We start from the raw sequence: 27,636 nt of genomic DNA on the forward strand, positions 1-27,636 counted from the left end.
TGGGGGAGGGCCGCCAGAAACCAACCCAGGACGCAAGAGCTCACGCTCCCGGCCTGGGCGCACGCTTAGGATCCGGATTCCTACCTCCAGGGCTGGTCCTGCCTGATTTTGGGGGCTAACCCATTCTTCCGCTCTCCCCCCACTCTTCCCCAGGGGCCGTCAGGCCTCTGCAAAGGAGCGTGCAAGACAGAGGCCTTCTCCAGTATAGAAGTCACCAGGAGGCAGTCTAGGGGCTGTGGGGGTCAACACGGCAGGTCTGGGGTTGATGGAAGTCAAAGGGTCAAGGGGGCGGTGAGAGTTGCCGGGTATCACCCTGTAGGGGGATCACCAGAAGTCACCTGGGAAAGGGGAGGGCGGCGGGAACATCAGCGTTGTTAGAGCTGTGGGGTGGTCACCAGGGATCACAGGGAAGGGCTTGTGCACGCAGATGCTAGGGCCGAGCCCTAGCCTGGCACTGAGAAGTGCCAGAGCGCGGTCGTTGTGGGTTGGGAGTGGGCAGGCCTCAATGCTGGGGAAAGGAACCCCCCAAACCCCAGAGAGCTGCACCCTAGACGAGGCTGAGAGGGGTAGAACGGGCCTGGAGCCTTACTCCTACCCCACGTGTGGGGGCCTGCCTGCTTTCGTCCCTTTCTGGACAGTGGAGAAGCTGCCTGGAGATTGCCAGCGCTCTGGCCGATGGGGGGCTAGCGTTGAGCGTGTGTGCGCGCATGCGGGCTGCAGATCCTCCCTTTTCCATCCCGCACCTACAACCCAATTGACAGCCCCGCATTTGGGGCTCCCATTCCTCCCTTTGCCCAGTGGAGCTTGGTGAGGCTCCTTTACGGCGCGTTTCCCGGCCGTTCCTTACTTTCCCAAACTCTCCCAGGGAGGTGACTGAGAAACTGAATAAGTGACTGAGAAACTGAATAATCCAGCGGGAAGGAGGGGGCTCCAGCGTGGCGGGAACTGAGTCACGCGGTTGCCTAGCCCGACTCGAGACTGAGACGGGAGCCGCACCACGCGCTTTCGGACAAGGAGGGTGCTGCGGCCCGGCCCCTGGACAATGGAGAGAGCGGGGCACCCGGGCGCATCACCAGAGCTCATGCCCGGGAAAGGGGCGAGGCCCGGGGGGAGAGAGCTCAGCGTAGCTCCACTTGGCAGCTAAAGAAACAGGCGCCCGGGACGGAAATGACTCGCGCCCGGACACGGCGACAGGGAGAGCATGGAAAGTGCTTCCTTCGCCCGGCGGGTTCGAGCGAGTAGCACTTTACTTTCCCTACAGGTGGAGGCGGGCCTTGGTGCGCGGCTGTCCATCTCCGGACCGCCCACCCGGGCACTGGCCCATGCGTCTCCTCCCCCGGAAGCGGTAAGCGAATCAGGCGCGGGGGAAGGGAGAACATTGCTCCTCGGGCCCCTCCTCCCGATAAGCCTGGAATGTCAAATATTTGTTCGCGGGGCGGGGCGCAACCGCAAGTAAGGCTCCTCCCCCTCCCGCCCGGTAGCGCGCCTGCGCCTGGTGGAGGCGGCCCTTCCTCCGGCCACGCCCTTCCAGCCAACTCCCCTAAACCAGTGGCCCTAACCGCCGCATTCCTAAAGCTCCACAGAAGCACGTCGCTTCCTCCTTGGCTCCTGTCTGGGTTCCACTCTTACAGCACAGGGTCACAGCGTCCCCGCCCGGAGGTCTGGGCGCTACTCGGTCTCCTTCTCGCCCCTCCTGGCGACCTCATCTGTGCAGCCTCTAGGCCCTTTTTCCTCTTCAGCCTGAGTCTCGACGCCCGCTCTTCCCGGAAGCCACCTTCGCGAGGTGACTGCTCCATTGTGGCGTCTCTGGCAGTCCTGAGCGCTTTCCCACGGAAGACGCACTTATGCGTGCCCAAGTCGCCGCTGGGTCGTGAACCTGAGGCACGGGCTGGTAGCACAGTGCGGCTCCCCTAAACTACCCCGGATGCCCATCCGGCTGCCCCCATAGCAAGACAACTCCTGCAACTTAGATTCTTTTTATTTTATTTTATTTTTTAAATTTTTATTATTCTTTTCTTTGAGACGGAGTTTTGCTCTTGTTGCCCAGACTGGAGTGCAATGGCGCGATCTCGGCTTACTGCAACCTCCGCCTCCTGGGTTCAAGCGATTCTCCTGCCTCAGCCTCCCAAGTAGCTGGGATTACAGGCGTGCACCACCACGCCTGTATTTTTTTAGTAGAGACGGGGTTTCACCATGTTGATCAGGCTGGGTGGTCTCGAACTCCTGACCTCAGGTGATCCACCCGCCTCAGCCTCCCAGTGCTGGGATTACGGGCGTGAGCCACCACGCCTGGCTAATTTTTGTATTTTTTGCAGAGACGGGGTCTCGCCATGTTGACCAGGCTGGTCTCGAACTCCGCCCACCTCGGCCTCCCAAGGGCTAGAATTATAGGCATGAGCTACCGTGCACTCAGCTCCAACCCTTGGATTCTTCTTTAAAAACCAAATTTGTTTAAATACTGGGCAGGAGGGTGGGGTCCTGTTTTGCTGAGATCCCTTACTCATCTTCAGATGAGTCCTTCCAGATCACCCCATTATTACTAAACAACCCACACTCCTGACCCCAACCGACCCTCATTGCTTCTTTCTGCCCCCCAACCCCCCAACTTAACCAACTTATAACACGATTTATTAATCGTGTATTGTCTCCCCGCTCCATCATCCTATCCTCGAAGATAGAGGCTTACCCCCAACGCCTGTCACTGAATGAATGAACTGTTGTCTAAGGCTAGCTTCTTCTGCCACAGGGTATTTCAGCAATGGTAAGACACAGGCCTTTGCAGTAGGGTCTCATCTGTGCCCTTTCCTCCTCTCCAGCCCTGCCCCTTCTCTATCTAGGGCTCCAGCTCTTCCTCCAGAATTTTTTTTTTTTTTTTCTTTTTGAGACAGAGTCTCGCTCTGTCCCCCAGGCTGGAGTGCAATGGCATGATCCCGGCTCACTGCAACCTCCGCCTCCTGGGTTGACGCGATTCCTCTGCCTCTGCCTCTGCCTCAGCCTCCCGAGTAGCTGGGACTACAGGCGCGCGCCACCATGCCCGGTTAATTTTTGTATTTTTAATAAAGATGGGATTTCCCCATATTGAACAGGCTGGTCTCGAACTCCTGACCTCGTGATCCGCCCGCCTCGGCCTCCCAAAGTGTTGGGATTACAGGCATGAGCCACCGCTCCCGGCCTTCCTCCAGATTTTCTACCTTCCGCAGGGGTCCCTTCTGTAGTTTGAGATTTCTGTACTTCTCTAAAAATTGTCCCCCACCCCCACCCCACTCCTCGCTCCCCTGGGGTTCATGAATTAAGGAATAGGAGATTGGTACGGCAGAGAGGTAAGCAAGGCCCCGACGGCCCAGGCCGCCCGAGGTCAGCCGCCTTTCTCAAAACCGCGTGCCAGATATTTGGAAGAAAGTACTGGGTTCCGTGGGTCTCATACTCGCGAAATTTTACCCTCACCTTGGCCCTCAGGCCTGCCTGGCCTGCACTCCTAAAGGCAGCCGGCGCTGTTGCCTCGGGGACATGAAAGCCCGGGCAGATACAGGGTGGGAGGCGGGAAGCGTGGCGGGTCTCTTGGAACCTCCAGGGCGTCTAGGAGTGGTGCGAAAACGCCCTCCCTCCTTCCCTTCGCTACCAAGAAAGATCTCCCAGTGGAAGAGGATTCGACGCTGGGGATCACCGCGGAGATCCACACTCGCCTGCCCAGACCCGTCCCCGCTCTCAGCGACCCTCCTTATGTCCCGGGCCACCCCACTAGCCAGCGCGTTGGGCCCCACCTCCCTGGTTGGGATCGCCGCACCTGTGCAGAGTGGCTGCCGAGCACCCGCCAGAGGGCGCGCTGACTCCAAGGCCAGAACCAGAGGGGGAGGGGCGTGCGCCCGAGGTCGAGCAAAGCACCAGTACAGTGGTGAAAACGGGGTCCCCTAGATGCCCCCATCAGGCCAATACCCTTTGGCTTTGTTTTTATTTTATTTTATTTTAATTTTATTTTGAGACGGAGTTTTGCTCTCGTCTCCCAGGCTGGAGTGCAATGGTGCGATCTCGGCCAACTGCAACTTCCGCCTCCCGGGTTCAAGCCGTTCTCCTGCCTCAGCCTCCTGAGTAGCTGGGATTACAAGTGCTCGCCACCACGCCCGGCTAATTTTTGTATTTTTAGTAGAGACGGGGTTTCACCATGTTAGCCAGGCAGATCTCAAACTCCTGACCTCAAGTGATCTGCCTGCCTCGGCCTCCCAAAGTGCTGGGATTAGAGGCGTGAGCCACTGTGCCTGGCCTATTTTATTTTGTTTTATTTTATTTTAATTTTTTTGAGACAGAGTCTTGCTCTGTCGCCCAGGCTGGAGTGCAGTGGCACGATCTTGGCTCTCTGCAACCTCCGCCTCCCGGGTTCAAGCGATTTTCCTGCCTCAGCCTCCTGAGTAGTGGGATTACAGGCACGCAACACCACGCCTAGCTAATTTTTGTATTTCTAGTACAGATAGGGTTTCACCATGTTGGTCAGCCTGGTCTCGAACTCCTGACCTCGTGATCCGCCCGCCTCTGCCTCCCAAAGTGCTGGGATTACAGGCGTGAGCCACCACGCCCGGCTTATTTTATTTTTATTTATTTTTGAGACAGAGTCTCATTCTGTAACCCAGGCTGGAGTGCAATGGCACGATCTCGGCTCACTGCAACCTCCACCTCCCAGGTTCAAGTGATTCTTGTGCCTCAGCCTCCTAAGTAGCTGAGATTACAGGCCCACACCACCATGCCTGGCTAATTTTTTGTATTTTTAGTAGAGACAGGGTTTCGCCACATTGCGCAGGCTGGTCTTGAACTTCTGAACTCAGGCAATCTGCCCACCTCAGCCTCCCAAAGTGCTAGGATTACAGGTGTGAGCCACCATGCCCGGCCTTTTATTTTATATTTTATTTTTTAAAATTTTATTGAAACGGAGTTTCCCTCTGTCACCCAGGCTGGAGTGCAGTGGCATGATCTCTGTTCTGGGCCCTTTGCCTCCGGGGTTCCGTTGTGGCTGGATCAGTGTTAGGCATCTCGGGGCTGCAGGGAGACTGGCTGCAGAGGAATGGGGGACTGCTGAGCCATGAGCTTTAGGGAGATTCCACCGGCCTCTAAATGGACTCAGCTCTGGCCACCAAATCAGCCCGGAAGCCCTGAGCTTAGTTTGGTTGCCTCAAGCCCGGGATCCACCTAGTTCAGGTAGGGGAGCTTGGAGCTTAGGCCAGCGAGAGGGAGTGCAAAGGGCCAGGTAGCAGGAGGGGCGAAGGGTGTTGGCTGTGTGCTCACCCAAGGAAGATAGCACAACTAGACTGGCTCCTCAGTCTCTGGATTTATTCTGTTGATGAAAAGAGTCAAACTCTATAAAATATTTGGACCCTTTTTTTTTTTTTTTTTTTTTTGAGACAAGAGTCTCGTTCTGTCACCCAAGCTAGCATGCAGTGGCCCGATCTCGGCTCGCTGCAAGCTCCGCCTCCCAGGTTCACGCCATTCTCCTGCCTCAGCCTCCCGAGTAGCTGGGACTACAGGCACCTGCCACCACGCCTGGCTAATTTTTCGTATTTTTAGTGGAGGCAGGGTTTCATTGTGTTAGCCAGGATGGTCTCGATCTCCTGACCTCGTGATCCGCCCGCCTCGGCCTCCCAAAGTGCTGGGATTACAGGCGTGAGCCACCATGCCCGGCCTGGACACTTTTTTTGGATGGAGTCTTGCTCTGTCTCCCAGGCTGGAGTGCAGTGACATGATCTTGGCTCACTGCAACCTCCGCCTCCCGGGTTCAAGTGATTCTCCTGCCTCAGCCTCCCGAGTAGCTGGGACTACATGTGCCCGCCACCACGGCCAGCTAATTTTTCTATTTTTATAGAGATGGGTTTCGCCTTATTGGCTAGGCTAGTCTCAAACTCCTGACCTCAGGGGATCCACCCACCTCAGCCTCCCAAAGTGTTGGGATTACAGGCGTGAACCACTGCGCCCGGCCCTATTCAGACCTGTGAAAGGTGCTAAACTCTTAATCTCTTCAGGTTTGGGAGGGCCTGGAAGAAAATCTAGCTATGTTAATAGAGATTCTTTACAGATGCAAAATTTCCTCCACAAAGGACAGTTTTGCAGGGCCATTTCAAAGTATGGCAAAGAAACATTGTTTTGGAATATTTTGACTTTCTTGTCACCTAATGTTACGCCAGAGTCAGATTGCAAAGTAAGTTCCGATATATAGGATTAAATAAAACCCATCTAATGAGAATTTATGGTTTGTAGGGCAAACCATACAATTTGAGATAGTAATTTGAGCAAGATAAAAAAAAAAAATCAGGGCCGGGTGTGATGGCTCATACCTGTAATCCCAGCACTTTGGGAGACCTAGGTGGGCGGATCACCTGAGGTCAGGAGTTCAAGACCAGCCTGGCCAACATGGTGAAACCCCGTCTCTACTAAAAATACAAAATTAGCCAGGGTGGTGGCGCATGCCTGCAATCCCAGCTACTCGGGAGGCTGAGGCAGGAGAATTGCTTGAACCTGGGAGACAGAGGTTACGGTGAGCCAAGATTGCACCATTGCACTCCAGCCTGGGCAACAAGAGCGAAACTCTGTCTCAAAAAAAAAAAGAAAAGAAAAGAAAAGAAAAAAAAAGAAAAAGAAAAAAGAAAGAGGGAGGGTGGTGGTAGCCCAGTCACCAACATGTTTCACTATAAGAACTCGAGAAGGGCAGGGCAAGATAGTGGCTTCATAGCCAGGTCAGCTGCTTACCAAGAAGAAGGAAGGAAGGGGCAGGACAAATTTCTTGGGACCAGGTGGGATGACCAGGGTGCAGCTGCCCCTTCGAAGGGGTGGGTGTGTGGAGGATCAAGACCTCTATTTCCCAAATACTCTCGTCCCTCTATCCCACAGTGACCTATGGTGCTGGCATATAACCAGCTGTCAGGTCTTTGCCCACTCTGTTCGCCCCTGCTTCCTGGCGCAGGGAGTCCATGTCCTCTCCGGTTCCCCAGGTTTGCGAGAGTGGAGAGGGATCACGAGCTCCCGATGCCTCTCCTGCTCTGCAGGGGAACTTGCAGATGGCCCATGGCGCAGGGTTGAGACTCAAGCCCACTCCCAACCCCGCGCCCGAACTGCCCGGACTGGCGGGATGACGCTGCACTCTGCGCCCCTAAAACGAACAGATTAACCCCTCTCTTGGGAACTGAACATGCTGACCTGGCCTCTCCCGGTTCCCCCCGCATCTGTAACCCCGTGGCAGAGTTACAGGGGCTGACTGGCCGAACCCAGGTGCCCTCGGGGCAGGGTGTGCTAAGAATTGGTGTGGGGGCTGCACAAAGGTCCTGGTCAGCTCCTGGTCACCTGAGGCCCAAGAACTGTCCGGGACTCACTTCCTCTCTTCTTGCTTTAACCGGGGTCGCTCAGCAGCGGCGAGCGCTGCACCCCTTATCCTCTCCCGGTCTTGTCCGTTCCAGATCCTCCAGGTCAGCGGGTCGCCAAGTGAGAGCTGCGCAGAGTGGATTTCGGGTACCCAGGGCTGGGCGGGGTACAGCAGCGGCGAGCTGGGTTCCCGGGTGGGCGACTGACAGCCCGGAGCCAGGCGATACCTCGATCCATCGATGCGCTCGGCGCTCAGCGTGGTCCAGGAAGCAGGGGGTTGGGCAAGGGCGGGGCGGCGACCTCCGACTGGGCGGGGCGTATATGGCGGCGAGTCCCTATTGGCCAGTCATTTGCGGGAGGCGGGCCCTGATTGGCCGGGGGGATGCGGGGGATGCGGGCGGCGGGGTTAAGCGCGTCGCCACCGCCCCCGCCTAGGCGAGAGCCCAGAGAGCTGAACCTGCATCTCGGACCTGCGGCGACCGTCGTACACCATGGGCCTCCACCTCCGCCCCTACCGTGTGGGGCTGCTCCCGGATGGCCTCCTGTTCCTCTTGCTGCTGCTAATGCTGCTCGCGGACCCAGCGCTGCCGGCCGGACGTCACCCCCCAGTGGTGCTGGGTGAGGCACGGGTCTCGTGGTGGATCTGTCGGTCGGGCGGGACGGGCCGCGGGCGGGGCTGCCTTCCCGGTCTGCTTCTGTTCCAGTCACGAAATGGGGGAGCGTATTGGTATCTGTCTTGTCACTTAGGTGATCTAGATCTGCCGGCTCACCTCCCGCCATGCTGGGCGCGGGTGTGGTCAGCTCCCCACCTCCTGTCCTGGTAGAAAATGGGGGTGAGTGGGAGAGTTACCATCTGGTTATTCATAGTTCCACCTGTCCGCATCATTCCCAAGCCTTGCCTCCCCTTATCCCCTTTTTAAGCTGGAAAGACAGGTGCTTCAGCCCCACTCCTGAGGGATGGTGGGGGTGTGTAGAGTGGCTCCTGAGTTGACCTCTGCATCGACCTGGGCCTGGCTAGGAGGCTGTCACCCTCGACCCCTCCAATGCCACATATGCCAGAAGGCATTGCTGAAAGGAACCTCCTTAGGGAAAGGATTGCTGTCCTAGCTGGCCACCAACTCCCACAACTTATCAGATGTGTGGCACTGCCTGAGGGAAAAGGCCTAAGGGAAACTGAAGACAACTGAAGTCAGGGGAAAGGGTTGGGACAATGGCCATGAACCTGTGTCAGGCAACATGCTTGTACTCTTACCCTGCCATACATGCTTGGATTAGACTATGTGGAGGCTCGGTGACCTCCCCTGCCCACCCCGCTCCTTGATCACAACCCTGGCAACTCTACAACGGCCACTGTATTTCCTTGCAGAGATGGGCAGGGATGAGACCTCTGTCTGGGGAGCCTTGGGTGCCTCATTGAGGCCGTCACTCCCATCCAGAGCTGGTGTGTCCGTGGCCAGCCAGGATTCCTGAAAGCAGAGGCATCTGAAGCATGAATTACACGTGGAGTCTAGTGCAGCATGATCTCCATGCTCTTTCTGCTGAGAGTACTTTAAATGGGGACGATGCAAATCACAGAAGGGTAGAGTTGGCAGGTAGGGTGGTGCCAGGCAGGCCCCACCAGGAGTTCCCAGCCAGGAAATGCTCCAGGGGGATACTAGGCCCAGGTTCACCATGGGATTTGGGCAGACTTGGCCCTGCCTCCCCAAAGCTTGCAGGATAGGAATAACAGTGATCCCCAGAGAGGAAGTCTGTGTGGGGCAAGCACAGAGAATCCACCAACCCAGCCTGGATGGGTGGGTGTCAAGTAAGGCTTCCTGGAGTATATAGCTGGAGCTAAGGCCAGGAGAGAGTAATGGGTCGGGGAGAGACGTGAGCATCTCAGGCTGCCTGGGATCGAGTCACAGGAGGAGTGGACTGCACAGGACTTGTGACTGGTTGGGTCATCTGAACTTTATCTTGAGGGCCTCAGGGAGTCCTGGGTGGGCCTGCAGAGTTCTAAGTCTGAGGGGCGTGGCATTAGGAAGCATGTGGTCTGTGGCACACAAAATGGCACACAGCCATTTTGCCTGGATTGATGCTAACCGCACTCATCAGTTCAGTCAGTCTGTTTATCCTTGGTCACAGCAGAAGAGCCTCAGACCCCACCCAGAATCACAGAGCAGCAGGAGTCCTAACATGCCCAGCTTCTCAGGGAGTGAGGCTACTGGCCTTAGCCCTGGGAGACCTCACGGTGGGCAGTTGGATAAGCAGCTCCTGGGCACAGAGCAGGGATCTGACCTTGACTGTCAGAGGATCAGAATCCTCTAGGGGTGGATCCTGAAATGGTGGTGGAGGAAAGAGAGACCAGCGATGTGATACAGAAGACCCTGGGCAAGGGGAAGGGACCATAGGCAAGGCCATTTCCACCTCTTGCAGCCTCAGTCTCCCCATCTGTTAAGTGGAAATAGTAAGGCTGTCCCCTCCCAGTGTTACTTGAGGTGAAAGGCATGTGGATGGCTCTTTTCCTAGTTCCAGGCACAGATGGGCTCAGGAAGTGGCCACTGCTATTTTTAGGGGCCACACAGCCTGACCAGGGTAAGGAGCATCTGAGCAAAGCAGATCTGGTGACTTCCTCTTTTACCATTTCCCCTTTGGTAGAGACAGTGACCAGGGTCTCTGCCCTGCCCTGCCCAGTCCACAGGCATGTCATCCAGAGGCTGTCATGACAGGGACTCCTTCCCTCTGCACCCATACCATGAAGGGAGGTGAAGGCATGTGCCGCCCCTGCCTCTCATGGCACCCTGAAGACACTGGGATGGTGCCCAGGGAGGGCACGCCCTGTTCAGGGTGGATTTACGGTCAGTTCCCAGTGAAATGTCCAGGAGAGCCAAGTGCTGGTTTTTCACTCAATGATCATGGACCCTAAACGGGCATGTGTTTGGGAAGTGGCAAGAGCATGGCATGTGGGGGCAGGTGAGGCCCAAAAGGTCAATGGGAGTAACGAGACTGTGAAGGGCTTTGACGCAGTGGGGAGGGATTTGGGTGTCACCAGGGCCCCAGAGTTCTGAGTACACTGAATAGGATGGCTGGGATGGAGAGAAGTCACCCTAGGGCCTGGACTGTGGTGATAATGGTGCTGGTTCAGGGTGGCTGTTTCCAATACGGGCTCCCAGCCATGCTAGGGCCCTCCAGATGATCTGCTCTCTGGCACCTTACTGGACTCTGGCCTTTAGTAAGGCCTGGGCCCTTGGTAGGCTGGCGGGTGCCAATGTAAGCTTCTCTCAGCTGTGTTTCTGTTCATTTCCCTCCCACCAGCCTGTCCTGCATACTTTGTCTGGTTGAATTTTAGCTGAGTGGCCCAGGGCTCTGTTCTGTTTCCTTCTTCCTCTCTCAGGGCGAACAGGGCCCTGTCTTCTATGTAGCCTGGGATAGCTATGGGTGGAAGACTTTTGGGTTCAAGCCTCCAGGGTATATATCTTTTTTTTCTTTTGAGACCGGGTCTTGCTCTGTCACCCAGGCTGGAGGGCAATGGCACGATTTTGGCTCACTGCAACCTCTGCCTCCCGGGTTCAAGCAATTCTCCTGTCTTAGCCTCCTGAGTAGCTGGGATTACAGGTGTGTGCCACCACACCAAGGTAATTTTTTGTATTTTTAGTAGAGATGGGCTTTCACCACATTGGCCAAGCTGGTCTTGAACTCCTGACCGCAAGTGATCCACTCACCTCGGCCTCCCAAAGTGCTGGGATTACAGGCATGAACCCCTGCGCCCTGCCTCGAAGGTATATATCTAATGACAGGGCCTTGGCCAAACTTTGGAGGTTCTGGAATGCAAAGGGGTCTCCAAGCCCCTCCTCCCAGGCAGAGCTCCCATCGGGGTCCATTAACCATAGAAACCATGTGTAGAGGTGTGCCTGTGTTTGCTGGGGGTGATTCAGACCAAGATCTCATTTAACAGATACGGAAACTGAGGCCTAGTGTGGGGAGTGACTTCACCCTGAACCCCCTTCCAATAATCTGAATGGCCCAGGAGGATGTTCCAGTGAAAATCCAGGAGACTTACTTTATCTGGAGTTGGAGACAATGTTAGGGCCCTTCCCCAAACATGTCAGGCCTCTCCCAAGCCCCCCACAGGCATCTCTGCACCACACAGCAGTAGCAGCTTTTCTGCACAAAGATGGTTTCCTGGCCTTTGGGTCAAGGTCCCTGCTCTCTGAATTTCCTGCCACCAGCACTGTGCTTTAATTTGAGATGTGGAACTGCACAGGTCTGCCATATTATCTGTGGCTCTTCAGGGGGTCTGCTGCAGACATCAAAGTTCTTGGGAGTCTTGAACCTGCCGGGCTGAGGGCTCACACATGTCCTGTGCCCCCTGCAGTCCCTGGTGATTTGGGTAACCAACTGGAAGCCAAGCTGGACAAGCCGACAGTGGTGCACTACCTCTGCTCCAAGAAGACTGAAAGCTACTTCACAATCTGGCTGAACCTGGAACTGCTGCTGCCTGTCATCATTGACTGCTGGATTGACAATATCAGGTGGGGGCTGGGGCACACAGAGGGGGGTGCTGCTCACCAACAGTGCCTGAGAGGCCTCCAGAGTCTGTTCCTTCTATCCTCATCTCGAGGTCACTGACCTCTCTCCTTCCCCAGGTCCTCGGTCTGGTCTGGTCTGGTCTGGTTGGCACCACCTCTGCACTCCCAGGCAGAACTAACTTTCCCTTCCTGCTGCCCTTGTTCCTCTACTCTCCAGCCCTGGCCTCTCATGCCTACACACAATTTTTTTTTCTTTTATTTTGGGATGGAGTCTTGCTGTGTCACTCAGGCTGGCGCCATCTTAGCTCACTGCAACCTCCGTCTCCCAGGTTCAAGCGATTCTTGTGCCTCAGCCTCCCGAGTAGCTGGGATTACAGGTGCCCGCCACGATGCCTGGCTAATTTTTTGTATTTTTAGTGGAGATGGTGTTTCACCATGTTGGCCATGCTGGTCTTGAACTCCTGAGCTCAAGTGTTCTGCCCACCTTGGACTCCCAAAGTGCTGGGATTACAGGCATGAGCCACCACGCCTGCCTACACAAAATTTCTGTGTCCCAGCCCCTATTCAGAGCCTCGGCATGGCCCCCACCCCTTTCCTTGTCTGTGCCTCGGCCTCCCCTACCTCTCCAGCTGCTTATTCTTCTTGGGACATGCCATGTCTTTGTACCTGCTGTTCTTTTGGCCTGGAATCTATTTCTACACCCTTTGCCCGATAAATGGCTTCCATTCACTTTTTTTTTTTTTTTTTTTTTTTTTGGAGACGGAGTTTTGCTCTTATTGCCTAGGCTGGAGTGCAATGGCGTGATCTCGGCTCACAACTCTTTTTTTTTTTTTTAACTTTTATTTTTTGAGACAGAGTCTTGCTCTGTCGCCCAGGCTGGGTGCAGTGGCGCTATCTCGGTTCACTGCAAGCTCTGCCTCCCGGGTTCACGCCATTCTTCTGCCTCAGCCTCCCGAGTAGCTGGGACCACAGGCGCCTGCCACAGTGCCCGGCTAATTTTTTGTATTTTTTAGTAGAGACAGGGTTTCACCGTGTTAGCCAGGATGGTCTCCATCTACTGACCTTGTGATCCGCCTGCCTCAGCCTCCCAAAGTGCTGGGATTACAGGCGTAAGCCACCACGCCCAGCCCCATTCACTCTTTAAAACATGACCCTAGGCCAGGCATGGTGGCTCTGCTATAATCCCATCACTTTGGGAGGCTCAGGCAGTCAGATCACCTGAGCTCAGGAGTTGAAGACCAGCCTGGGCAACTTGGTGAAACCCCATCTCTACCAAAAATACAAAAAAATTAGCTGGGCATGGTGGCATGCACCTGTAGTCCCAGCTACTTAGGGGGCTGAGGCAGGAGAATTGCTTGAGCCAGGGAAGCAGAGGTTGCAGTGAGCAGACCACTGTACCCAGCCTGGGTGGCAGAGCAAGATCCTGTCTCAAAACAACAAAAACCTGACCCTGGTCCCTTTGTGACATGTCCCTTTTGACTCCCCAGAGCGGTTTGCCTCTCCTCCCAGGCCCCATGCTTGCTTCCTCTAAACATCATCACGTGCCCAAATTTGTCTGCAGGCATGTTTCCCCAAATTGCACAGGCACTGTACATTTTATATACTTTCTTTCAGTTAGTCTTACAGCAACCCCATTTTGAAATAGGTGCTGTTTTCTTTTTTTTTTTTTCACCAGTGTTACTTGCCAACAGGTGGTTTTTAAACCTGCTTTACAACTGCGAAATCTGGAGGCTCAATGAGGTTACAAAATCGACTGTGCTCACTCAGCTAATAAGTGGTAGAATCAGAATTCAAACCCAGAATGTGTGGCGCTGAGCTGAGGTTCCCTCCCAGGCTGAGCTCCGTGAAGGGAGGGAGTGTGTGTCTGTTTTATCCTTATAGCAGTAGAACCAGAAACACAGTTGGCACCCGATAAATGTTTGAGCTGAATGGAGTCTCCCAAATTAAAAGTTTTTCCTGGTCGGGTGAGGTGGCTCATGCCTGTAATCCCAGCACTTTGGGAGGCTGAGGTGGGCAGATCATGAGGTCAGGAGTTCGAGACTAGCCCGGCCAACACAATGAAACCCTGTCTCTACTAAAAATGCAAAAATTAAGGCCGGGCATGGTGGCTCACGCCTGTAATCCCAGCTAGTCACGAGGCTGAGGCAGGAGAAACGCTTGAACCTGGGTGGTGGAAGTTGCAGTGAGCTGAGATCGTGCCATTGTACTCCAGCCCAGGTGACAGTACAAGACTCCATCTCAAAAAAAAAAAAAAAAAAAGAAAATACAAAAATACAAAAATTAGCGGGGCATGGTGGCACACGCCCGTGATCCCAGCTACTCGGGAGGCTGAGACAGGAGAATCACTTGAACCTGGGAGGCAGAGGTTGCAGTGAGCAGAGATCGGGGCACTGCACTCTAGCCTGGGTGACAGAGCGAGACTGTCTCAAAAAAAAAAAAAAAAAAAAAAAGTTTTTCCCAGAGACCTGCTAGCTGCTCCTCCAGGTGCCCTGGCCTGCCGGCTGTTTGTGATGCCTGTTTTGATGACTCCTTCTTCTTCTGTGTGTTGTGTGACCGGGGTTATTTCTGGGCTGTTGATGTGCATTTCTATTTTTATACTGGGGACACAGCCTCAGGTGCTGCCAGTTGGAGGTGCCAGCTGATACCAAGAGGGGCCTGTCTGCCTTCACTGCTTCTCTGACCCGTTTAGATTTTCACCCAGCGCAGAACTGCTTTGGCTTTCCAGAACAGTTTTCTGCATTTTGCTGTTTGATAATTTATTTTTAGTAGCAACAAGCTACTTTGCTATGTGGTCATTGGGATAATCTACAAATTGCCCTGGAGAGAATGGGCCTCCAGGACCTGTTATCTGGGTCAGTTGTGGGGATCCTGTCAGCTTTCAGTGGCTGATATCTAAGTGGGCAAGTGGGACTCAGGACCACCAGAAACTCCAGGTTCCTGTGTTTTGGGGGCACATTTGCTTCTTCAGTGTGAGGCGAGGCCAGAGCAAGGTTCCCGGCCTCGCACAGAGGCACAAGGCTTTTCTCCTGGTATAAGGTGTCTCCCCTGGCCCATCACCCTGTTCCCATCATTTCTTCAGGCCTTGACAACCCTCTTCCCACAGGAGATGGTGCAGCAGCTGTGTATTGAGCCCTGAGGCGGGGTCTGTCCTGTCTGGTTCTGTTTGGTACTGCAGCTACAGAAACTATGAGATGACGTGTGTGGTGTTAGAAGCTGCTGAGCCTGTGGTAATTTATTACACAGTTCTAGAAAACTAATAGGCTGGGTGCGGTGGCTCACGCCTATAATCCCAGCACTTTGGGAGGCTAAGGCAGGAGGATCGCTTGAGCCCAGGAGTTTGAGACCAGCATGAGCACATAGTGTGGCCCTGTCCCTACAAAATAAATAAACAAATAAATAAATAAATTAGCCAGGCCTGGTGGTGCCTGCCTAGCTGTTCAGGAGGGTGAGGTAAGAGGATCACTTGAGCCCAGGAGGTTATAGCTACAGTGAGCTATGATCTCCTCACTGTGCTGCAGCCTGGGCAACAGAGTGAGACCCTGTCTCAAAAAAGAAGAAGAAAGAAAAGTAAGAAAGGGCTGTTAGGGATCTTAAGTCAGTAGCTGGTGGTCCATGTCCTATGTCATGGTGCTTAGGAATTTGCTGGGCAAGCCCTGAGCCTTGTGGCTGCAGTCTGACAGTTGATACAGCCCTGGGGTACTGGGAGGTCATAGGAGCATGGTTCATTCCCTTCCTCCATGGAGGATGTGTTTGGAGGTTGGCTGGCTGCTGTGTCCAATGCCCAGAGGAAGTGGGACCCAATTATACCTACCTGGGGCCACACAAGGCCTTCCTCCTGTCTCTCCCCACCAGCTCCCATCATTTCTCTGGGCCTTGCTCCTTCTCCTACCTGCCTACCCACCCATACAGCAGCCCTGAGGCATGGTGCCTTTCTAGGGTTTGTTTTTGTTTGTTTGTTTGTTTTTTTGAGACAGAGTTTCGCTCTTATTGCCCAGGCTGGAGTGCAGTGGCGCAATCTCGGCTCACTACACCTCTGCCTCCCAGGCTCAAGCACTTCTCCTGCCTGAGACTCCCGATAACTGGGATTACAGGTACACGTCACCATGCCTGGTTAATTTTTGTGTTTTTAGTAGAGATGGGGTTTCACCCTGTTGGCCAGGCTGGTCTCGAACTCCTAACCTCAAGTGATCCACGTGCCTCAGCCTTCCAAAGTGCTGAGATTATAGGCGTGAGCCCCTGTGCCTGGCCTAGTGTGTGTTTTTTTTTTTTTTTTTTGAGACGGTCTTACTTTGCTGCCTAGGCTGGTGTGTAGTGGCATGATCACAGCTCACTGCAGCCTCAATATCCCAGGTGCAAGTCATCCTCCTGCCTCAGCCTTCCAAGTAGCTGGGCCCACAGGCCTGCACCACCATGCCTGGCTGATTTTTTATTTTTAGTAGCAACAAGGCCTCACTGTATTGCCCAGGCTGGCCTTGAACTCCTGGCCTCAAGCATTCCTCCCACCTTGGCCTTGCAAATTGTTGGAACTACAGGTGTCAGCCACTGCACCCGGCCCCTGTCTGATTCTGTTGTGTACTGCACTCACCACCTCCTTCACCTGGGATATGTTGGGCTGGCAGGAGCTGGATGCAAAGAGATGGAGCGATGGAAAGCTGAAAGAGGGTAGACTGCCTCTTGGGGTCCAGTGTGAAGTTCACGGCAGAATCAGGACTGGTACTTCCTTCTCCCAACCCGGTCCAAGACCCTCATTCTAGAGTAGGGTCACGGGGGAGAGGGGAATGTTGCTTTGACAGGGGTCCTGGGGTCAGTGTTTGAAGTAAGTATGCCTTGGTGGGGTCCTCATTTGGATGTAATTACTCTGATCTGTGCTTTATTTATTTATTTATTTATTTATTTATTTATTTATTTATTTATTTGAGACAGAGTCTTGCTCTGTCGCCCAGGCTGGAGTGCAATGGTGTGATCTCAGCTCACTACAACCTCCGCATCACAGGTTCAAGCGATTCTCCTGCCTCAGCCTCCTGAGTAGCTGGGATTACAGTCGCCTGCCACGACACCCGGCTGATTTTGTATCTTTAGTAGAGATGGGGTTTCGCCATGTTTGTCAGGCTGGTCTCAAACTCTTCACTCAGGTGACCTGCCAGCCTCAGCCTCCCAAAGTGCTGGGATTAACAGGCGTGAGCCACTGCACCTGGGCAATTTTTGTATTTTTAGTAGAGACGGGGTTTCACCACATTGGCCAGGCTGGTTTCAAACTCCTGACCTCAAGTGATCCTCCCACCTCAGCCTCCCTAAGTGCTGGGATTACAGGTGATCTGTGCTTTATCAACCTGCTTTGTTACTTTTCGGTCTCTCCTATCCATCTGACCAAACCTGGGCATGAAAAGGGAGTATGACTCAGGACATGATGCACTGTTGGGACACACCAAGCTCAGTGTCCCCTCCGGGTCACTGGCTCAATATCCTCTCACAACAGGCTGGTTTACAACAAAACATCCAGGGCCACCCAGTTTCCTGATGGTGTGGATGTACGTGTTCCTGGCTTTGGGAAGACCTTCTCACTGGAGTTCCTGGACCCCAGCAAAAGCAGCATGGGTATGTAGCCCTTACTCAAGGCCTCCGGGAGCTGGGATGGGGGTTCTGCCGGACTGGAGCTGGAGCTGGAGGAACTCTGCTGGTTTGTAGGGACAGCCTGTGAGCTGTCTCTGATCAGCGTGGGCACAGAGCCCTGTAGCATTCTTCCAGGGACCTGCTAGCTGTCACAGTCTCCATGCTGGGCATAGCGTAGGTGGCCGGCACTAGCTGTATCTTTTCTTATCCTCTGTATTTCTGTCTACAGGTTCCTATTTCCACACCATGGTGGAGAGCCTTGTGGGCTGGGGCTACACACGGGGTGAGGATGTCCGAGGGGCTCCCTATGACTGGCGCCGAGCCCCAAGTAAGCAGGCACTCTCATTCCCTCCCTGAAGTCTCGGGAGGTAGGGGTGAGGTGATCATGGGCACCACAGGCCTTGGGCTCTCCCCTTGTCCTTGGCTGTCTCCTGTCCCTGGGCCTCTGGCATCCAGTCTAGTGGTCACAGCCACCACCTTTGGTCAGTCTTATCCTGTCCTCCATTTCCCACCCTGGGACCTCTGGGCCTGTGAGCCCTGGGGAGAAATATAAGGCTTCCTCCCTTCATGGAAGGTGGGGGGACCCAGACCACTCTGTTTGAATGTGAGCACCCTCCCCTCCCCCTCTCGTCTTGTGTCTGGCCTGAGAAAAGCTCAGTGGTTCCGGCTCCGGGACCCTTCCCACCTGACCCCTGCCTGGCTCTGGCCTGCAGATGAAAACGGGCCCTACTTCCTGGCCCTCCGCGAGATGATCGAGGAGATGTACCAGCTGTATGGGGGCCCCGTGGTGCTGGTTGCCCACAGTATGGGCAACATGTACACGCTCTACTTTCTGCAGCGGCAGCCGCAGGCCTGGAAGGACAAGTATATCCGGGCCTTCGTGTCACTGGGTGCGCCCTGGGGGGGCGTGGCCAAGACCCTGCGCGTCCTGGCTTCAGGTAAGACCCTACCTGGCCTAGCATGGGGGGCTGTTGCCAGGAATTCTGCCCTCTCTTCCCTTCCGAAGTGTCCTCCTGGGCCAGCATGCCTCGTGTCTGTCCCACGGTGTGTGGGGTCTATGTAAATCTACCCCTAAAAGTCCAAAGAAGAAAGAGGCTGACAAATCTAGTTTCTCAGAGAAAAACATTTAATAGGGACATACGAATAGAAGCCACATCTGTGTCTCAGGTGGTGGCAAGACAGGGTGGTGGATCCCCACACCATTAGCCCCCAGACCCAGAGCTTATATTCTGTAGGGAAAGGGCGACTCCGATGCGATGTGTTGAACATTGAAGGATGATAACACAGAGGCTGTTTTGATTTATGGTAAGTACGTGCACAAGAAACAGTAGATAAAGTGGAAATCTCAGTGGCCTTCCTGGATCTGGGGTTAATCAGAAGCCAACATGGTGGATTAGTATCCAAAATGGAGTTGCTTTGGTCTCCACAATGACTATTCTCTTGGGTCAGCCCTCTTTTTTTTTTAATTTTTATTTTTTGAGACAGAGTCTGGTTCTGTCACCCAGACTGGAATGCAGTGGTGCAATCTTGTCTCACTGCAACCTCTGCCTCCTGGGTTCAAGCGATTCTGCCTCAGCCTCCTGAGTAGCTGGGATTACAGGTGCCCACCACCATGCCTGGCTAAGTTTTGTGTTTTAGTAGAGATGAGGTTTCATCATGTTGGCCAGGCTGGTCTTGAACTCCTGACCTCAGATGATCCACTCGCTTCAGCCTCCCAAAGTGCTGGGATTACAAGTGTGAGCCACTGTGCCTGGCCATCCCTCCCTCTTACCCCCATCCTTACTTCTTCATCCCCACCTTCACCACAGAGGAGGAAGGCTAGAGCATTTTTTTTTTTTTTTTTTTGTTTGGAGGCAGGGTCTTTCTCACTCTGCCATCCAGGTTGGAGTGCAGTAGCGTGATTTTGGTTCATGCAACCTCCACTTTCCAGGTTCAAGTGATTCTCCTGCCTCAGCCTCCCGGGTAACTGGGACTACAGGCGCGTACCACCACACCCGGCTAATTTTTGTATTTTTAGTAGAGACTGGGTTTCACTATGTTGGCCGGGCTAGTCTCTAACTCCTGACCTCAAGTCAGGAGGATCTGCCTGCCTCAGCCTCCCAAAGTGCTGGGATTACAAGCATGAACCACCGCACCCGGCCAGATTTTTTTGTATTTTTAGTAGAGATGGGGTTTCACCATTTTGGTCAGGCTGGTCTTGAACTCCTGACCTCAAATGATCTGCCCACCTTGACCTCCCAAAGTTCTGGGATTACAAGGATGAGCCACTGCACCTGGCCTCTAGACTACAGTTTTTTGTTTATGAGTTGCGCCTCCATCTGTGGGCAGCACGGAGCCTCTGTAGGCAACACAGGGAGGAAGCAGGTGCAGATCTGGCTGGGCCTGCTTGCCTGGCAACTGGGAAAGCCACCCCTTTTGTGGCTCCTCCCCCATCTTTTCATGACTGTTGCAGCTCACCAGCTGCAGCTGTAGAGTAGAGCTTCCTCCTCTAGAAGGGAGCTTTCCTCCCTCTGCTAGGACTTGGGGGAGGCTTATGGACCCTCACTTTGGGAGCTATGAGCCAGGGCTGTGCCAAGCATCTCATGAGCTCAAGTGCCTGCCACTGCTTGACCTGCTTGGTCTACTGGCATTGTGATTGGGTCAGGCCCAGTGACTCTGAATTGGCTGGAAGACACTCAGATTTAGTGAGGACTCATTATAGCCACCACTTGGGTCTAGCCTGGGCCTGGAGGGACGGATGTGGGCATACCCTGAGTTTAGACAGGTAGCCCCGGCCCCTTTCAGAGTTTCTCTGTGAGTCCCCTTAGAGCTTTGTTTCAAAGGCTGGGAAGCTGTTCTGTCCTGCCTTGGCAGTCCAGGACTGGGGGTATGGTGCGGGGAGGTGGAAGTCCGTGCACCTCTAGGGGCTTTCCTTGCCTCAGGGGTCCCCCAGCCAGGCCACAGCAGGCAGAGCTGAGGCCCTACAGTCAGTCCGAGAGGCCTCCCTGCTTTCAGATACAGGGTGGGGTGATGGGTGACCATGGATCCTGAATAGGCCAGAGGCCCCTGTTCCCAAGTTGCAGCTTTTACTTCCTGGAGGCCTCCCTAACTGCTGGGTGTTTGTGTTGTTCACATTCCTGTGTACAGGGACTCCGCCTCCATCTGCAGCCTCCCCTTGTGCCCTGTCTCCAGCATGCCTGGCTGCCCAGGTCAGCGCACATGCAAGTGGGTGGAATGAGGCCACGGCTGGCTGAACACTGGTCTGAGCTTAGGAAAAGAATAACTGGTACACAGTTCAGTGTCATAAAAGGGAAAGCAGAACATGTCATCTCCAAGTTGCCAACCTGCTGACTCACTTTAGACTAGGTCAGTGCCCACAGGCCTGATCAGCACTTGGAGGATGGTAGAGTTTACAGGCAAGGAAGCATCATAAATCACCCTGTGGGTATGTGCCGCCTTACTCCCTGGTGAGGAAAGCAAAAGAAACAAAACATATCTTGGATGTGTGGTTCCCAGATGTAGCAAAAATAAAGAGAAACAATAAAAGCCAAGGCAAGCAACCTGGGCAACATAGCAAGACCCCATCTGTATAAAAAGTGGAAACATTTTTAGCCCAGGCGTGGTGGGACATGCTTGTAGTTCCAGCTATGCAGGAGGCTGACATAGGAGGATCACTTGAACCCAGGAGGTGGAGGTTGTAGTGAGCCAAGACTGTACCACTGCACTCCAGCCTGGGTGACAGAATGAGACCCTACTTCAAAAAAAAAAAAAGGAAAAATTTGCCAGGCATGAGGCATGGTGGCGCATACCTGTAGTCCCAGCTACTCCGAAGGCTGAGGCGGGAGGATTGGTTGAGCCTGAGAGGTTGAGGCTGCTGTGAGCCGTGATCATGCCATTATACTCCAGCCTGGGCAACAGAGTGAGACCCTGTCTCAAAAAGAAAAAAAAAGAGCCAAGGCAGGGATGGGAGTCACAGTGATTACAATGATGATAACTGGGTAGAGATGCGGGACTGTGGACTGGGCCCCTGGCTGGGGTCTGGCAGGGGCTTGGTGGTGAACATGCTGCCCAACCAGCTGGCATTCCTAAGCACAGACTGACCAGAGCCTTCTCCCTGCAGGAGACAACAACCGGATCCCAGTCATCGGGCCCCTGAAGATCCGGGAGCAGCAGCGGTCAGCTGTCTCCACCAGCTGGCTGCTGCCCTACAACTACACATGGTCACCTGAGAAGGTGTTCGTGCAGACACCCACAATCAACTACACACTGCGGGACTACCGCAAGTTCTTCCAGGACATCGGCTTTGAAGATGGCTGGCTCATGCGGCAGGACACAGAAGGGCTGGTGGAAGCCACGATGCCACCTGGCGTGCAGCTGCACTGCCTCTATGGCACTGGCGTCCCCACACCAGACTCCTTCTACTATGAGAGCTTCCCTGACCGTGACCCTAAAATCTGCTTTGGTGACGGCGATGGTACTGTGAACTTGAAGAGTGCCCTGCAGTGCCAGGCCTGGCAGAGCCGCCAGGAGCACCAGGTGTTGCTGCAGGAGCTGCCAGGCAGCGAGCACATCGAGATGCTGGCCAACACCACCACCCTGGCCTATCTGAAACGTGTGCTCCTTGGGCCCTGACTCCTGTGCCACAGGACTCCTGTGGCTCGGCCGTGGACCTGCTGTTGGCCTCTGGGGCTGTCATGGCCCACACGTTTTGCAAAGTTTGTGACTGACCATTCAAGGCCCCGAGTCTTGGACTGTGAAGCATCTGCCATGGGGAAGTGCTGTTTGTTATCCTTTGTGGCAGTGAAGAAGGAAGAAATGAGAGTCTAGACTCAAGGGACACTGGATGGCAAGAATGCTGCTGATGGTGGAACTGCTGTGACCTCAGGACTGGCTCCACAGGGTGGACTGGCTGGGCCCTGGTCCCAGTCCCTGCCTGGGGCCATGTGTCCCCCCTACTCCTGTGGGCTTTTCATACTTGCCTACTGGGCCCTGGCCCCGCAGCCTTCCTATGAGGGATGTTACTGGGCTGTGGTCCTGTACCCAGAGGTCCCAGGGATGGGCTCCTGGCCCCTCGGGTGACCCTTCCCACACACCAGCCACAGATAGGCCTGCCACTGGTCATGGGTAGCTAGAGCTGCTGGCTTCCCTGTGGCTTAGCTGGTGGCCAGCCTGACTGGCTTCCTGGGCGAGCCTAGTAGCTCCTGCAGGCAGGGGCAGTTTGTTGCGTTCTTCATGGTTCCCAGGCCCTGGGACATTTCACTCCACTCCTACCTCCCTTACCACCAGGAGCATTCAAGCTCTGGATTGGGCAGCAGATGTGCCCCCAGTCCCGCAGGCTGTGTTCCAGGGGCCCTGATTTCCTCGGATGTGCTGTTGGCCCCAGGACTGAAGCTGCCTCCCTTCACCCTGGGACTGTGGTTCCAAGGATGAGAGCAGGGGTTGGAGCCATGGCCTTCTGGGAACCTATGGAGAAAGGGAATCCAAGGAAGCAGCCAAGGCTGCTCGCAGCTTCCCTGAGCTGCACCTCTTGCTAACCCCACCATCACACTGCCACCCTGCCCTAGGGTCTCACTAGTACCAAGTGGGTCAGCACAGGGCTGAGGATGGGGCTCCTATCCACCCTGGCCAGCACCCAGCTTAGTGCTGGGACTAGCCCAGAAACTTGAATGGGACCCTAAGAGAGCCAGGGGTCCCCTGAGGCCCCCCTAGGGGCTTTCTGTCTGCCCCAGGGTGCTCCATGGATCTCCCTGTGGCAGCAGGCATGGAGAGTCAGGGCTGCCTTCATGGCAGTAGGCTCTAAGTGGGTGACTGGCCACAGGCCGAGAAAAGGGTACAGCCTCTAGGTGGGGTTCCCAAAGACGCCTTCAGGCTGGACTGAGCTGCTCTCCCACAGGGTTTCTGTGCAGCTGGATTTTCTCTATTGCATACATGCCTGGCATCTGTCTCCCCTTGTTCCTGAGTGGCCCCACATGGGGCTCTGAGCAGGCTGTATCTGGATTCTGGCAATAAAAGTACTCTGGATGCTGTAAGGTGCCCTGGCCTACATTCTGCTCTGAGCATGAGGGGAAGGAGGTGGTGGAGGTACAAGGTGGCTAGAGAGGCAGGAAATTAGGGGCTGGGCCTTTACAGGAGCCTTGACAGGTTGTCTCAGCATCAAAGCATGGTTCCTGTGCCTTTCTGTGGACCTCATCCTCCTGTCCTCTCTCCTGGAATCCAGTTCCCTTCCTGGGACTAAGAACCAGAACCTGAAACATTCCTGTGGAAATGGGGTCCTGTCCTCCCCCTGCTCCTGCCTGGTCAGCAGGCCCCACATGCCACCCAGGAGCTGGGAGCAAGGACAGTCCTGCAGGTCACCCTGGCTACACCCTCCTTCCCAGCCTCTGTCCTCCCTCAGCTTGCAAGTGTCAGCATCCTTTGAACCTAGAGTTCTTTTTAGGATGCCACCCTTCTTTGCATCTTCAGCTCATCAGCCTGCCATCTGTACCCCTGGGGAGGTACACATGAGAGAGATCAAGGGAGGAAAAGAGACTACTAGGCTGAGACTGGTATGGACAAAGACAGAAACAGAGACAGAGCCAGGGAAACATGGATAGGGGTTAGGGTCCCAGCCTGAATTTTGTAGTCCAGAGCCCAGCCGGTACCCAGTTCTGTCTTAACTCAGCCCCACAAGCTGGGGCGCCAGACTTTGATACACCAGGGGCCACAAGAGGGCGCCCTGAACCCTCTCACTGAACCACCTGTTAGCCAAACCTGGAAGGACGAGGTGACCCAGAGTGGGGGTAAAAATGCCTGTGGTAAAAATACTGGGGTCCAGCTGCAGCTCTGGCCTCAGTAAAAGGATGACAACATGAAAAGGAGCTTCACCCCAGGCCCTGCCCAACCTGACTTCCTGCTTGGCCCTGACACCCCCCTACTCATGGCACCCCACTCATCCCTGACCCATTTTAGCTTCACCATCACCCTCAGTTTCATAGCTGCAGAGAGAAAGGGCATGGAATCAGAGGAGGCTTTAGGACCAGCATACTAGGGTTCAAATCTCAGCTCTACTAGCTCCAGCCAAGTTGTCTGGGGAGACTCCTGACCCTCAGTTTCCTCATCCAAAGAATGGGGACATCTGGGTGCATTGGCTCACGCTTATAGTTCCACCTACTCAGGAGGCTAAGGTGGGAGGATCGCTTGAGCCCAGGAGTTTGAGACCAGCCTGGGCAAGACTTTATCTCTAAAGGTGAAATAGGCCGGGCGCCATGGTTCACGCCTGTGAGCCCAGCACTTTGGGAGGCCAAGGAGGGTGGATCACATGAGGTCAGGAGTTCAAGACCAGCCTGGCCAACATGGTGAAACCCCATATCTACTAAAAATACAAAATTAGTCAGGTGTGGTGGCACATGCCTTGTAGTCCTAGCTACTCTGGAGGCCGAGACAGGCGAATCACTGGAACCTGGGAGGCGGAGGTTGCAGTGAGCCAAGATGGCACCACTGCACTCCAGCCTGAGCAAGACAGAGCGAGATACATCTCAAAAAAAAAAAAAAAAAAAAAAAGATGAAATAAATCTGTAGTCCCAAGTAGGAAGCTGAGGCAGGAAAATTGCTTGAAACCAGGAGTTCGAGGCTGCAGTGAGCTATGATCACACCTGTGAATAGCCATTGCACTCCAGCCTGGGCAACAGCAAGATCTCTAAAAGCAAAAGAAAAGAATGGTTACAAATAAATGTATCCTGCAGGGTGGTCCTGAGGAACACTGATGGTGTTGGAGAACATCTGATTCAGGGTGTGGTGTACATGGGACTTTCAGCTGATGGGCTATGTAACTGGGTGTGAGACTGCAAAGCCAGAGGGAGCTGGCATATGGTGTTTTTTTTTTTTTTTTTTTGAGATGGACTTCCGCTCTTATTGCCCAGGCTGGAGTGCAATGGCGCGATCTCGGCTTACTGCAACCTCTGCCTCCTGGGTTAAAGCGATTCTCCTGCCTCAGCCTCCTGAGTAGCTGCGATTACAGGCATGTGCCACCACACTCGGCTAATTTTGTATTTTTAGTAGAGACGGGGTTTCTCCATGTTGGTCAGGCTGGTCTCGAACTCCTGACCTCAGGTGATCTGCCTGCCTCAGCCTCCCAAAGTTGTAGGATTACAGGCGTGAGCCACCAGGCCTGGCTGAGCCGGCATACCTTATATGAAGCTGTGGCAGGGACAAGTGGGCTGGGTGCTGACACAAGTGTCCAGAGCTGTCCTTCTGCTCTGCCAGGGAGGCCGGAGGAACTGATCTGGGAGGCAAAGGGTGCAACTCGATTGATCCAAATATATACGTCCACTCACTGACACTTAGGGGAGGTGTTCCAGGCAGAGGGCAGGAGGGCAGCACCAGCGAGGGTTCCTCAAGTATTGTCATCCCAGGCCTGCAGAGAGGAGAATGGAAGGGTTTTAGGCAGGTGAGATACAAAGTCATCGCAATCTGTATTTCAGGAGCATCCCCTACTCTGTGGAGATGGGTTAAGGGGAGCAGGATAGGGATTGGGAAGCCGTTGTGGCTGGGGAGAAGAAAACGAGGTATAGGCCGTGGGAGGAGTGGGGAGGAAGGGTCTGAGGTGCTACCCATCTCTGGCTGGATCCCTGTCACTGGGTGGCAGGGAGCAGGGTCTTGGATATGGGCTGGAACCAGAGGACGTGCACTTGTGGTCATAAGGCTGGGGGAAAATATTCCAGGGCCCTGGAGAAAGTCAGTGCTTGAGGTGTGGACAGGAAATTTCGGAGGAGGGCTCAGGCGCCCATGAGGTCAGGAGGCTCTAGACAGAGAGCCCCAGAGCCACCAGAGGAAAAGGAACTCGAGAGAAAGATGGAGGAGCAAACAGAGGGAGGGGAAGGGGGCAGGAGGTGCAGCTCCCCCAAGAGGGGTGGCAGCCCTCTTGGGAAGATGAGGACAGAGCCCCAGGGAGGCCTGGGGTTGGCAAAGGGAGCCTGCAGTTTCTTTGTGGGTGCGGGGGCCTCAAGGGCTACGAGTCTGAGCTGTGCGTGTGTTTGGACAAGTCCCCAGAGTGTGTGTCTTCCTGGGGTTCCTAGACTGCGAGCGGCAGTGGCCCGGCGGCGGAGGCCGTTTGGATCCCTGTGTGAGCTGTAGGGGGCGCCCTGGGCGTCGGGCCCACGTCAAGGGCGAGATAGGAACGGGGTGCGGGGGCCGATGAGAGCTCCCCGCGGGAATGTCCAGTGTGGACGCCCTCGGAGGCCCCATCTAACTCCAGCGCGGCGAGCGTGGCCGGGCCCAGTTCACCGGCTGCTCGAGCCCTGACGAGGCAGCTGGGGGCTGTCTGGCGTCCACGCTCACGTTCTGGGCCGGCGGACCCCGTACCGGCCAGGCCGTGGCGGCCACGGGGACCCGGAAGCGCCGCCGCCAGCTGGCCCCGCGCGGAACTGTGTCCCGACGCGGCGCGCGCTGTCGCGATCCGGCGGCGGGTGACGTGGCGGGGCGGGGCCTGAGCTGCCGCGGCGGCGGCGGCGCGACCGAGCATCCTGGCGGCGCCGGGCCACTGGGAGGTAACGGGCTGGGCCATGGGCGGGCGCGCCGGGAGCGGGGCCGGGGCTGGGCCGCGTTCTGTGGGAGCCGAACCCTGTGGGTCTTCGCTGCCGCCGTCGGGAGCGGGATGCGGCCCAGAAACAGCGCGGGGCTGGCCGATCGGGGCCGCGCGAGAGGCGCTGCGGGTGAGGGGGGGGGGCGCCACGAGGAGAGAGGGACCTCGAGAGTGAGGGCCGAGTGTGGGAGAAACGCTGTATGGGTGCGAGCCCCGGAGGCTGATGGTGACCGCGAGGGAGCCAGTCTTGGGGTGTGCTGGCGACGCGGCGAGTGTGAGGGAGACCGGGGGTGTGTGTGGAGAGGGAAATCCCAGGTGCGAGGGTGACCGGGACGCTGAGTGCGCGGGCCGCGCCGCGAGCGTGAGACTGTGCGACGGTGACCCTGAGTGGGACTGTGACTGCGCCTCCGACTGCAGGACGGAGAACCTGTGCTGTGTGGCGGCCGCGGTGGGGCAAAGAAAGACGCGGGCTCAGGACCTTAGGAGCCAGGCTTCCTGGGGCTGTCGCAAGAATGACGATTATCATTTTAAAATCAGTCCTTTTACTTTAGAGAATGCCGCAAGGTTTTGTGGCGTGCTGGAGCCTGGAGCGTTGGGCTGCTGGCGCTGGGGAACCCGCGTGCCCCTGGTGATTATGGCTCTTTT

The 27,636-nt window shown here is 55.2% G+C and overlaps 2 protein-coding genes across 8 annotated transcripts; one reads left to right on the plus strand and one right to left on the minus strand.

The window, feature by feature from the left end:
* Window positions 1-344: 344 nt before the first annotated feature.
* PLA2G15 (phospholipase A2 group XV) lies at window positions 345-23,461 on the plus strand. Of its 3 annotated transcripts, XM_063699673.1 has the most exons (8): window positions 345-1,345; window positions 7,431-7,482; window positions 7,771-7,953; window positions 11,690-11,846; window positions 17,320-17,438; window positions 17,683-17,781; window positions 18,167-18,391; window positions 21,553-23,461. In XM_063699673.1, exons 3-8 carry the CDS (start codon window positions 7,827-7,829, stop codon window positions 22,062-22,064), a joined length of 1,239 nt encoding a protein of 412 aa, XP_063555743.1. In that variant the 5' UTR covers window positions 345-1,345; window positions 7,431-7,482; window positions 7,771-7,826; the 3' UTR covers window positions 22,065-23,461. The 3 variants fall into 3 exon arrangements, with proteins under 3 accessions (XP_063555743.1, XP_004057908.1, XP_030858634.1); XM_004057860.5 differs by lacking the exons at window positions 345-1,345; window positions 7,431-7,482 and having other exon boundaries at window positions 7,611-7,953; XM_031002774.3 differs by lacking the exons at window positions 345-1,345; window positions 7,431-7,482 and having other exon boundaries at window positions 7,709-7,953; window positions 18,292-18,391.
* Window positions 18,569-26,844, minus strand: LOC109023661 (uncharacterized). Of its 5 annotated transcripts, none has more exons than XR_008672729.2 (5): window positions 26,772-26,844; window positions 25,597-25,824; window positions 22,713-22,895; window positions 21,242-21,359; window positions 18,570-18,816 (listed from the first exon to the last, which is right to left on the minus strand). XR_008672729.2 is itself a non-coding variant. In XM_063699675.1 (3 exons), coding segments are annotated over exons 1-3 (696 nt in total). In that variant the 5' UTR covers window positions 26,109-26,726; the 3' UTR covers window positions 18,569-18,815. The 5 variants fall into 5 exon arrangements, 2 of the variants coding, with proteins under 2 accessions (XP_063555745.1, XP_063555744.1); XR_008672728.2 differs by having other exon boundaries at window positions 26,694-26,792; XR_008672727.2 differs by lacking the exons at window positions 25,597-25,824; window positions 26,772-26,844 and having other exon boundaries at window positions 18,569-18,816; window positions 22,704-22,811.
* Window positions 26,845-27,636: the final 792 nt, after the last annotated feature.

The sequence above is a fragment of the Gorilla gorilla genome, chromosome 18 (assembly GCF_029281585.2).
Source record: "Gorilla gorilla gorilla isolate KB3781 chromosome 18, NHGRI_mGorGor1-v2.1_pri, whole genome shotgun sequence".
Lineage (NCBI taxonomy): Eukaryota > Metazoa > Chordata > Mammalia > Primates > Hominidae > Gorilla > Gorilla gorilla.